The sequence below is a fragment of the Corvus cornix genome, chromosome 2 (genome assembly GCF_000738735.6).
Source record: "Corvus cornix cornix isolate S_Up_H32 chromosome 2, ASM73873v5, whole genome shotgun sequence".
Taxonomy (NCBI): Eukaryota; Metazoa; Chordata; class Aves; order Passeriformes; family Corvidae; genus Corvus; species Corvus cornix.
The window spans coordinates 73,872,763-73,885,121 of NC_046333.1; the positions used below are offsets into that span (position 1 = coordinate 73,872,763).

The 12,359-nt window shown below is 36.2% G+C and overlaps 1 protein-coding gene across 3 annotated transcripts in view; it reads left to right on the forward strand.

Annotated features, from left to right (window-relative positions):
* Nucleotides 1-12,359, forward strand: part of CDH9 (cadherin 9) — a 98,061-nt gene that overhangs the window by 81,588 nt on the left and 4,114 nt on the right. For all 3 annotated transcript variants that reach the window (XM_020584679.2, XM_010400170.4, XM_039548973.1), the window contains 2 exons: nt 974-1,110; nt 2,447-2,568. In XM_020584679.2, the coding sequence (XP_020440268.1) occupies nt 974-1,110; nt 2,447-2,568 (259 nt within the window). The remainder of the gene's footprint in view (nt 1-973; nt 1,111-2,446; nt 2,569-12,359) is intronic.

A 12,359-nucleotide genomic window follows, 5' to 3' on the forward strand; every position in this document is an offset into this window, starting at 1 on the left:
CCATGTAAAACACTCAGAATGGTGTATTTCTATTCTCCCTGATGCTTGATAACTGTCAGACTTCTGTACATAACATCTGTATTCCATAGCTTAACTATTTAATGATCACAGTAGATTGAATAAGAAATGATTGCTAGAGTCATAACAATTAGAGGTAAGAGTTCAGCACTGTGAAATTGCTGTAATTGTTACCAATCTGCTATTACTATCTGCAGTGGCAAACACAGCACTTAAATCTGTGTATTTACCCTGCAAGTGATTATGAAAACTGATCTCTGCATTTCTGAACAAGCCTTCTATGTCCTGCAGCAGTATGCTTTGAGGTAGAAGGTGTGAAAGAAGGAAGAGAATAAAATATTTTTAAGTAAAATATGTATAAAATCTCAATTTAACCTGATGATGACTGCCAACTACTAGACTAATTAAAAAACATCTGTAAAACAAGTCTTTCCTTACTGGGTAAGAACAAAGCAAAAGCAAGTATCATAAAACAAGATTTGAAGACATTTCATCCAAAAGAACAACTAATTGAAAGATTTTTCTGTTGAGTTCGGTGGTCCTTGTGACATCTCAAAAATATTTTTTTTATAACTTGATATTCCTTATGTCTTTAGTATGTGTCCTTTGGTGACAAAGTTCTCTAAGAAACAATTAATCTGCAAAAAAATCTTATCTAAAAATATTCACTTTTAGTTGTTCTTCTAGAATCCACTTTATGAGCTAAAATATAGTTTCAGTTATCAGTCTAAAATCTGCCCACATAATAATTTATTCTTCATCCTGCTCACTAGCCTTAAAATTGTTTCTAAGTATTTGTAGCATGCAGGCAACTATGGGAAAGCTTAGGTTAGTTGTAAAGAAAACATTCTTGACTAAGCACAGTTAAAATTAGAAAACATTTAGAGGTGGCTGTAAGCTAAACTGGAGACTGCACCAGGAGATAGTGATGCTCAATTGTACCGTATCTTGACAGATATTCTGTAGATCGACACACTGACCTTGACAGAATATTCAACATCTATTCAGGAAATGGATCCTTATTCCTCTCAAAGCCACTTGACCGAGAAGAAACTCCCTGGCACAACATCACTGTCATAGCAACTGAAATCAGTAAGTTGAAGATAAAATTTATTTCAGAAGAATATTTGAACTGAGAAAAGAATTAAATTCTACAGTATCTATGGCTTATCTTGTTTTATTAGTTTTGCCCTTATCCAGATATTATCAATAGACAAGACATCTTTAGACACACATCTAAAAGTCCAATTTATTATTTTAAGATATGTTTTGCCCATTTTTTAAAAGATACTTTGGAATTCTCGGGCTCAACAAAACCATGCACAGTATATATTAGACAAGGTTCCCTGAGAATTCATATCAAATAATTTGGTGCAGGTGTGATGCACTGGCTCTATCCCAAGCTAAGTCTTTGGGAAAATCCTTGGGGAAAGGGGAAAAAAAAAAAAAAGTCCATGACATAGAAATTCATTGTCAAAACAATCTCTGTAAACAGGAACAAATTACACTTTACCTCAACTGATTTACCTTATCTCAGAAAATGGCTTTGTTTGAAGCCAAGACTAGAGGAAATACTTTGCCTTCTATGTCTGAAGTAAAACCTGGGCCTAATCTTTCACCTGGATTCTTTACTATTATGTTAGATACTTTTAGATATGGATGTCTCTTGCCTAGCCTTTTTCCGAGGCAACAGTCATCAAAGGTGAAAACAGACATGGATTTGAAAAACTTTTCTCCCTTCCATTATTCTCCATATAGATTCCCCCGGAGTCAATGTGCTTAAGAGTCTGGGAGTTGGGTCATATGGAGAGATGAATCATATCCCCATTTTCAGAAAAAATTACATATTTTTTTCTTTTCCTTTTAAATGCTTTTCATTCTTTGGTCAAACATGTTCTACATTTCCAATAGGTATAGTGCGAGAATCCTCTCTGGCAATACCTTGAGTATGGAGGTTTGTGAAGAGTGATGGATGATCATATCCTTATATGTCATTTTACTGTTTGTTTTTTTACAGTTAGGGGAGAAAGGTTTTTTGTGGGTTTATGTTTGTGCTGGAGGAAAAGGTGAGTGTTCTTAACAGCTCAACCTCATGAAACAACTTTTGCAATGAATCATTTGCTGTACTGATATATAGAATACAACTCCATAAGAACTCAGTGACCTGTTTTTAATGCAAATCAATTTAAGCACACTTTATATTATTTATATATATATATGTATGTATATATAATAATAGAAAAACTTGTTCCAAATATAAATAGGACTTTTATGTATATGCAATGTATGTCAGCAGAAAATGAAATATAATTGTTTTAGTATAATCAAGAAAATAGAACATCTATAATATCTATTGGAAAAAATATATTGGATTATTTTTCTTTACATATCTCTTTGTATTGTAATATAAATAATTTTATTTTTTCAGATAATCCTAAACAAAGTAGCCAGATACCTGTCTTCATTCGGATTTTAGACATAAATGATCATGCGCCAGAGTTTGCCAACTACTATGAAACATTTGTTTGTGAAAATGCAAAAGCAGGACAGGTAAACCAATACTTATATTACCAAAGAACTTATAAGGAAATTATTCTGCATTGCCATCATGAAGACTTCAACATAGTTTAGTTTGAATAGCAGCAGACTAACCCAGCCTCTTCATTTCCTATCTTCTATAGAAAATACAAGTTGATTCAAAAAAGGAGGAGATAAAAGATGAAGGATAATATCCCAGCATAATAACATAAGATATAATAAAAAATGATACTTTAGGGTGGTTTTCCATTTCTAATATCAGAAAATATTTTTCAGAAATAGTTGTACATAATGGTACAAAATCCTATACACTGTTCAGTAATTCCATTTCTTTCTGGATTTTTATCATTGGCTTGGTTAATATAGCCATACCTTCAAGTACACAAAGCAGGAAAATCTTTATTATGTCTCGGTAAAGAAGACGTGAAAACCAAACTTTTTTAAAAATAAAGGGCAATGCAACTATTTCCATTGTAGATTAAAACTCAGTTTGGTATTGAGTTGAGTCTGGTTAAAGATCATGTATATCCCCTCCTAAACTACCTCAGCAATTCTGTAAAAATCTAAAAAGAAAAAAAAAATTGAAGATAAAGTTATAATTTGGATTTGAGTAAGTAGATAAACCAAGAGAACTCAGAGACAGCATATTATAGAAATGCCTTGATGTTGCTGAGATTATAACATCATCTATTTATGCTAATGCCAGTCATTCAGTTTTAAATCCTGAGAAGAAAGATTTTTAAATTCTGAAAGTATTTACAAAGGAACTGGATTTAGTAGCAGCTAGGGTACTTCAAGATTATCTCTCCGAAATGCACCTGACACCACGTGTGAGTCTCTTCTCCAGACTGATTCACTTTTGACTGGAAGAAAAACCTTGAGATCATTATTTTCACTAGCACAAGCATGAGTGGGTTCCTACTCTAGGAGAGACAAGCCAGGATGAAGCCCTAAGATCAACTTAGGTCTATTCTCATATCTCACTAGCTTTAGGCTGTTGTCATCCAGCCAAAGCTGGCTGACTTCATGGAAAGTATGTGGAAAGAATCAGAATGTATAATATTTTGTTTTTCTTTAGAGGACAGTGACCATGCAATATTCAAAGATTTTACAAAGATGGCTGATGTGGATACACATCAGGAACCATACTCATATTTTACCTAATTTTCTGCCCAGTGTTTTATTTAAGTCACAGAGGCTTCACTGAAAATAGCATGGATGGTACCTGAGATGAGTTTAGCATTTCGGGTACTGCAGAACTCTATGCAAGGCAAAACCATGTAATATTTCAGCTGCAATTCAAGTCATCTTTTATGAATTGTTTAACAGAGAGAAATAGAAAAAAAAAAAAAAGGAGAAAAAGAGGATACAATATGTTGTTGGGAGACTGCATTTGTTCCTATTTATTTTTCATTCATTACACATAATATCGTAATTCAGGCAAAACAGGTTAGAATGGCAGAGGATACTTTGATTAAAAGCCACTTGCCTTTGAAGAGGTATTTGCCAATTTTTTCATTATTTTTAAGGAAGTTTTATTATTTTTCACGTAAATGATATAAATAGATGAATATACATATCAAAGGCAGTGATGAATTAAATTAGAACAGTGGAAGGAATTATCATACCAGAAAAATGATCAAAGAGTGCTTTTCACAATAACTTAGGTTCATGATCACATCATCCTGTCTTAACCAGTGACATAAATTGTCATTTAACAATACAGTTCAAGCCTTACAGAAGGTGCAAAAATTCTCTAAGCTTTTGGCTCTTAAACCCATATAGTTTCAGTTTATGACTTATAAGCTGCTTTTTCCAGGTTGTACACATTCAGATAATTCTAGCCATTAAGTTCAAGCAGCTGCCATAGAACCTAAATTCTGTCAGTGCAACAATGTCTCATTGTATAAGACAAAATTGAGTTAAATAAATCTTAAAACCTCAGTGTAACAACTACTAGAAAAGTCAGTCATGTATTTTAATTACATAACACAAAGAAAGGTTCCAAAACTTACGAATGAAGATCTAATTGAAATTAATCTTGTGGAATTTGGTCAACCAGCAAACACAGGTTTTGCCACATATTTGAACAAGTTCAACCCACGCATACTGGCTATCAGTTTCCTTAACCCAATTTCCATCTAGTCTAGCAAACTTGATGAAATATCCATTAATGTATGACATTTCATTTACCTTTCTGGTAAATGCTGTGCTTACCTAGCAACAGATATGACAGAGATCCATTAGATAGGCACATTGTTGTTCAGACCTCCCATACATCTAGCTTACCAATGTAACTTGAGCAATTATTTTCCCTCATTGGAAAAAACCCACAAAAATACTTAAAAGACAGTGTGCACCAAGAGGAGCTACAGAAAAATGAGAGATCCATTCTTTTTTTTTCTATTTGTTAACAGCTGGGGTCCTCAAGAGAGGCACCTGAGTTCATATCTGGACATTTACACATAGTTGACTTAGTATTTCAGAAAACAGACTACCTTCAATACATGACAGTACTTTTATTTTGGTGCTTAAAAACAGCAATGAATATAGAAATACAAATTTGAATGTTTCAGCCAAGGATGTTAAGTTCCAGAGAGCCTGTATTGCTCATGTCTAGCAGTCCCTGTATAATATAAGATAGATAGAATCCTGTGTTCATTTAGTACTACTCCAACCTATTTTAGAGATCACCTAAAGCAGTTTTTTTATTAGAATCGTTTCTGCTTCTTGACATATCACAGCACTGCTTCTACATTTGGTACCATAGCAGGAGTCAGACTGAGAAGATAAATATATTTAGTTCATTTATTTTTTTTTTAGCCAAGACCAGTTATTAGTCACACTGCTCTCTAAGTCTCAGGTGCATCAGGAAGCAGTCAGAATGATCAAATATTGTTCTCTGCCACCAAGCAACATTACTCATTCTCAGCATCAACAGATATTAGAGGCTTCACTCATTGTATTTTTCAGACAGCTTTAGGAGAGTCAGAGGAAAGAAAATCTTACAGTCTCTCATCCTCTTTTGTCTCCAAACAATGGTATGACTAGGGAGAAACCTTATCACTAAAGGTTAATAAAAATCTATGTTCATTAGGCTGAAACACATTTGTCACCATGAGAATCTCATTCCACTGGCTAGTACACAGGCTAAAGAAAAGAAGGGAGCAGCCTTCCTCTCGTGCAATTTAGAAATGCCTAATCCTGAAGCCCCAGTGACTGTTGTGGGGAAGGCTTTGGTACAAGTTCTCTCATGCCCTTGTCACGGGAATTATTTGGGACTTTTTAGCTGGATTAGAGGATGACTACTCTCCATGGAAACCAGGAAGTTATACCTGAGAAGGAGACTGATTTAACTGAAAAAATTGTTGGTAAAAATTTAGCTCCATACTGTATTGCATAATTTATTGTTGGCAATAATTTAGCTAATTTCAACACTGATCAAGAAAACAACCTGGGTCACTTTCTTTCCCCTCTGATGCTATATTCAATCCTGCCCATTCATGGGCTTTCAGACATTAGAATGTAGAAAGTTTGTGTCCTCCTTCAGAGACCTGGCTGATTTTTCTTTTCATTACTCTCCATACCCTCCCTTGCTTTTTAAAATAGAGCAGAGAGGGATCACTTTTTCTCAAGTGTGCATTACTAATTATCAGTCATGACTTTATATACATTGTAGCTGCTTCACCAGGTAGACACCTTTTGGCTTATTTTAGTGAGAAACCCATGCTAACTGTCTGTCTTTTTAAGTAAGAATTGAAGTGAGAGTTTTCCAACTTTTGATAAGCATTCAGTCCTGCTTAAAACTGCCAACACATTTGTGGAACACAGCCTAGATCTGGAAGGCAAACTGTTTTGCATTTATGAACATGAAGTTTTGTTAAGTGGCAGGCATCTATTCAAGCCTGCACACACATGATAGAGGCTGTTTTCTGCAGCTAGCACCTTACAAGTGTATAGCTTGGAATTGTGTCTGTACAAGTGTGATCACTCAAGCCACATAATGACGAGATGGACATCCACTGACAGCGGGATTGATTTTGAAACACTCCTATGGGTCATATCATCATATCTTTTACATAATCTTCATCCCACATATTTACACTGTGCTGTTACTAATACATTCAAGATTAGTTAGTGACTGACCCTACCAAATCATACAGACAGGAAAAGGGGCAAGAGGAAGAAAGGACAGGAGAAACAAAGCTGTCCTTCCACAATTTCCCCATAACGTTTGCACACTTTGTTCTCATGATTGCCAAAACTAGTTTCCCTTACAGGATTTTTTTCCCCACAGTTTATTGCAGAGAAAGTGGTGAGATCTTTCCAGATTCCTAGAGAAACACTTGCAGTGCCAAACAAGTTCAATAACTTTCAAGAAAGCCAGTCCTTCAAGATCCAGAATTTGTTCTGTTCTCTCCCATACCACTTCTAAAATATATTAGACAAAAACAAACACTAACATTTCCCTTTCTCAAGTGCTCAGCGATATTTTTTAAGTCTAATCTCAGAAGCAGCTGAAAAAAGTGACTTTTGAGACATTTCTCTGTTGTACAATAACCAGGTGTAACTAAGAGCATGATATAACAAAAATGAAAGCCCAAATGATTCAAGTGGATTGAAGGCCTGCTCCTCTCTTTTGTTGCATACAGAAACAACAAACTTCAGCAGTTGTCACTGTATCCTGTATCTCTACCTTAACAATATCTGTCTCCAGTGGTCTTTGTGACTGGAAGCACAATTTTTATGCTATATGATAATCATGTTATATTAAAATTTCAGAAAGGCAATCTACAACACTGACCATCTTTAGATTTCTGTGAAAGTGACATTAGTTTTCACCATTTATAATGAATTTTGAAAGAAGGACTTTTGGAAAAAAAAAGGTTTAGAAATGAAATATCATCCACTGATATGTTACTGTTTTGAAAAGAACTACCAGCAGAATTCTTTGCAAACATTCTATTTGTCTCAGGTTTTGTTTTATTAGTAGAAATGTTTAACCTGAAAAATATAACATATCTGTCCACCCATGGACCTCATCTTGCTCATCTTTCTCCAAGGAACTTTTGGAAGCATGTGGCTGTAGTTTTTATTTAAAGAGTATACCCTGGAGCAAAGATGCAACAGCCATTTATTTGCATGACATTCTAAGCCAGCACCAACTGAAAAGCCCATCTTAAAAGCAGCCAGCGGGTGCTGACCTCTGTGCTGGTAAAGCTTAACATTTGCTTTAATGGTTCCTATACTTTTTTTAAAGGCATTCTCAAGGTTGAGCCTATGACCAAAGCCTTCTAGTTGCGCAGTTCTCTGTGTATAAAAATGCAGCCTCAGGAACACTAACAGCATGCTCTGAAGTGCACAGGGACCCTTCCTATTTCAGAATTCCCCCACCTAGCTTTTACTTGCTTTTTGTCTTTAAAACAACTTGAAGAGCAGCCTTTGCCTAAGGATGTATGAGATACATATAAGGAATCTGTTTCTAGGTAGTCCACTCACCCCCAACCACTTTTTCAGACTTGATTATGAATAACTATAAAATAGCCTAAACATGAACTACAGTCATAGTTTTGACTGTGATGTAAGTCTTGGCCCTAAAATCACAGCATCCAGGACAAAAAAAACCAAACATGAAATAGGATTATAATTGAACCATTTCCATGTTTGAAAAAAATTATTTAGGTAGGAAATAGGTCCAAACCCTTTAGCAGAATCTCTGTCTTCTTCATGAAAGAAATAAATAGAATCATGGAATCATACAATGATTTAGATTGAAAAGGACCCTAAAGATCATGTAGTGCCAACCCCCTTGGCCACGGCCAGGAATGTGACCAACTAGACTGGTTGGGTTGCTCAGGGCTCCATACAACCTGGCTTGGAACACTTCCAGGGATGAATCATTCACAATGTCTCAGGACACTCTTTTAGTGCCTCACTGTCCTTTGACTGAAGAATTCCTTTCTAACCTCTAATCTAAATCTCTCCTCTTTTAGTTAAAAACCATTCCCCCTTGTCCTATCTCCATCTGCCTGTGTAAGAAGTGAATCTTCCTCTCTTTTATAAGCCCTCTTAAAGTACTGGAGGATGACAATAAAATGTTTCTAGAGTCTTCTCCATGATGAACAACCCCAACTCTCTCAGCCTGTCTATAGGAGAGCTGCTCCAGACCCCTAATCATCTTTGTTTCCCTACTCTGGACTTGCTCCAACAGACCCACATGTCTGTTGTGCTGAGGACCCCAGGCTGGATCTCACAAGGGAAGAGTAGAGCAGTAGAATCACCTCCCTTGACCTGCTGGTCACTCCTCTTTTGATGCAGACCAGGATACAGTTGGCCTTCTGGGCTCTGAGTGCATATTGTTGGCTCTTGTCCAGCTTTCTTTCCACCAGAACCCTCAAGTTCTTCTCTGCAGGGCTGCTCACAAATAAGTTCTTCTCCCAGTCTGTGCTCTTGTCTGGGGCTGCCCTCACCCAGATGCAGCACCTTGCACTTGGACTTGTTGAACTTTGTGAGATTCTCATAGGTCTACTTCTCAAAATTTCCCAGGTCTCTCTGGATAGGATTCCTTCCTTCTGTTGTGTCAACCACACCACTCATCTTCGTGTCATCTGCAAACTTGATGAGGGTGCACTTGATCTCGCTGCCTATGTCATGGATAAGGATATTAAAAAACATCTGTCCCAAAGCACCAGTCGTTGTCAGAGCACTGGTAAACAGCATGGCTGAAGAGCACTGGTCCCTGATCTTTAAGAAATGTTTCCATTGGGAATAGTTCTTCATTTGCTACTCATTTAATATTGTCAAACTGCTGCAAACCCCTTGTCTTAAATATAAAAGAGAAAAATTCATGTCAATGCTTATGTTTAAATTTTCATTACCCTCAAAGAAAAGTGACCCCTAAAAACTTGAACTGACCTATTAAGATCCACTCGAGAGTATGACACTTTTTTTAAACACACAGAAGTGCACATGCACATGCATAGGTAGCCCTCAAAATAGTGACAATAATGATGTATTTTCTAAACTGTTCTCATTCATGTGGGAAAGTATGAAAGAAAGAAAAGAATGGGAATGTTTTTATCTTCTCTAAGCCTGATATGCTTGAAATATATTGGAATAAAAATAATTTTCTTGAAATAACTCTGCGGTCATAAACCTTACGGCATCAGAGATCTTGCTCTGAAGTCCTGGAGAAGAGTGATCATAACTCAATGTCCATAAGTGCATCAAAACAGATGAATATATTTCCAAAATGAAATTACAAAATGTACACAAAGAGTACTAACATTTTCATATAAATAAGATACTTAAAAATAGCCAGATCACTTTCATTTCTGTGGTGATTATCATTGACATTGTCTTTGATTTACAGCTGTATAACTGAAAGAAAAAAAAAATCCTTAATTAGATAAGATTTCTAATTTCCTTTCACCTGTTCATCACTTGGAACAATCCACCTGCAATCATGGTTTCTCATTGTTCTTTTTATCTCCCATTTTTTCTGGTAGGCGAACAGCTGGTTCTCAATTTATGTTGCCAATAGTTAGATCAGATAATAAGGTTGGGATTTTTCTTCTTCTTCAGCCTTACCCTGAACAATATTTTTTTGTTGTAATTAGGTTCCTCTGTGCCTGGTACAATTGTGCTTCTCCCTGTGATTTGCACATGAAGGGAATCAAATCTTACAAACACCCACTGATTACATCTCAAAAAGACCCAAGATACTCAACTACAGTTTCTGGTAGTTATTACACCAGGATATTTTCTCCTTGAGCTTTTCAGCAAGTAATTGTAAACTGCACAAATGTTTTCATTTACTCTGATTCTCTCTTCTCCCTGGTACTTTTCTATTTCTTCTGTCTTTTCAAACTTGTGCTAATGTGAAAGGAAAATGTTCTCATTTAAATTTGGTATCTTAGTCCCCTCAGAATGTTTTGGGATTTTTTGAAAATATTTTTAAACTGTGGGAAACTAAAATTAAACCCCATCCTGGTCTTGCTTTCTGTACTAACACTCTCAGAGGTAGATTACAGGAAAGACAAAAGCGACTGAACATTGGAAAGCTGTTGACATAAACTGAGGTTTAGAAACACACTAAACACCACACACAAGGATTTGACTTATCTTGCGGAACAGCTAAAACTGAAAAAAAAAATCAAAAAAGCAACGATCATTAAATCATAAAAGTGAAGAGATTTTTATATATAGTTATTATTCTAATTACACTTAGAAAAACTGCATAATCCTGCTTTCAGCATAGTCATATCCTTTTGTGCAAGGCTGATCTTCACAATTTACCTTTCAAATTCCTCAATATCCCTCAAAAATAAAAAGAAATTATAAAAAAAAAATTCTGTGCTTATTTTAGAAGGAGCTGCTAGAAAGTGAATGAGCTAAACTCAGACCTCTCAACTGTTTTCAAGTTGTGTTTTGGGTTTGTTTTTTTTTGGGGGGGGGGTTTAATTACAATTCAATATTATTAACTGTAGTCAAATTATCCCAAAGTTAACTAGAAAAAGTGGGTCGAATATTCATGGTGCAGTTCAGCACTAGCAGTAGCAAGTTTCTGAGTGATACAGCAAAAAACCAATTTAGTCTCACTCAAGCCGATGTTCAGAGAAAGTATATAAAAAAAAGGAATTTTTTATTTAATTGGCGTAAAGCTTACACATCATATTAGTGTACTTGTCAATTACTGTATTTCTGAAAGAAGTCAAGCTGCACCTTCTCTGGAAATAAGAGAAAAACTAGGCACAAAGTCTTTGGTAACAAGCGGCTTTGATATCTGTGGGATTTCAAGACACCCTGAACACCGGAAACACCTGAAAACTCAAGAGTCATTGGCTCTATCTTGGCTTTGAAAGCAAAATGTCTGACTGGTGAACTCATTCTGCCTTTAAGTTTTGGTGCCACAGAAATGCACCTGCACTGAATTATAGCATCCTCAGTTGAGACTTACTCCTGTTCTTATGCCACAAACTTTTGTCATCTTGTGACTGAATGCAAACCTGTCCTTGCAAGCTAAACTGGGCTATGGGTTACTCTCTAGTATGACACCCACCAGGAAGGACAAAGGACAGAGCAGCCATTTACAGAGCTTTCTGGAGTAACTGTGACTCACACAATGTGGGGTTGTAACTGTTGTGAGTCAATCCATAAACCACAGCTGTTCCCAGGAAGCTTTTCCTTCCTCAGTTCTGCAGCTGTTTCCCTCTGCCTCTCTCTGTCAGTCCAGTCGCAGATACATAAAAAAAGAGTCAAATTGTTAGCATTTATGTGTGTCTACATAAATATGAGTACAAAATTTCACATTTTGATGTAATGGGAAAGCATCAAAAGTCTCTCTTTTTTCAGTTCACTCTGCTCTGACCCTATTCTGGCACTATTATTACTCCTTTCCAGCTGGGCTTGAGTGGCCTTGTTAGGGCAGCTATTAAGATCCACAGCCAGAGGTTTCAATTTAGGAGGGAGCAAAGCCTCTCTTTTTATTACCCCAGGAGAATTGAGCATCCTGCCAGTGCAGTACTCCAATTTATCGCCAGGAGCAGATGAGGTGGATTGAGAATTAGACCCACTTAACAACTGGTTTACACAGCACTCTCTGTCATTGCTTCATGAGGCCACAGGAGGTTTATGGCTTATTCAGAAGGGCAAATGTTTCAGTATCACTGCAAGATACTGAGTACAAATCAAAGTACATGGCTGTTTTGCAGTGAGGACTGGACCCTTTTTCATCCTTTGTTATGTGTTTAAACAATAAAACAATTCATTTACTGTAACCTCTACTGTGTTTATGTGAGAAA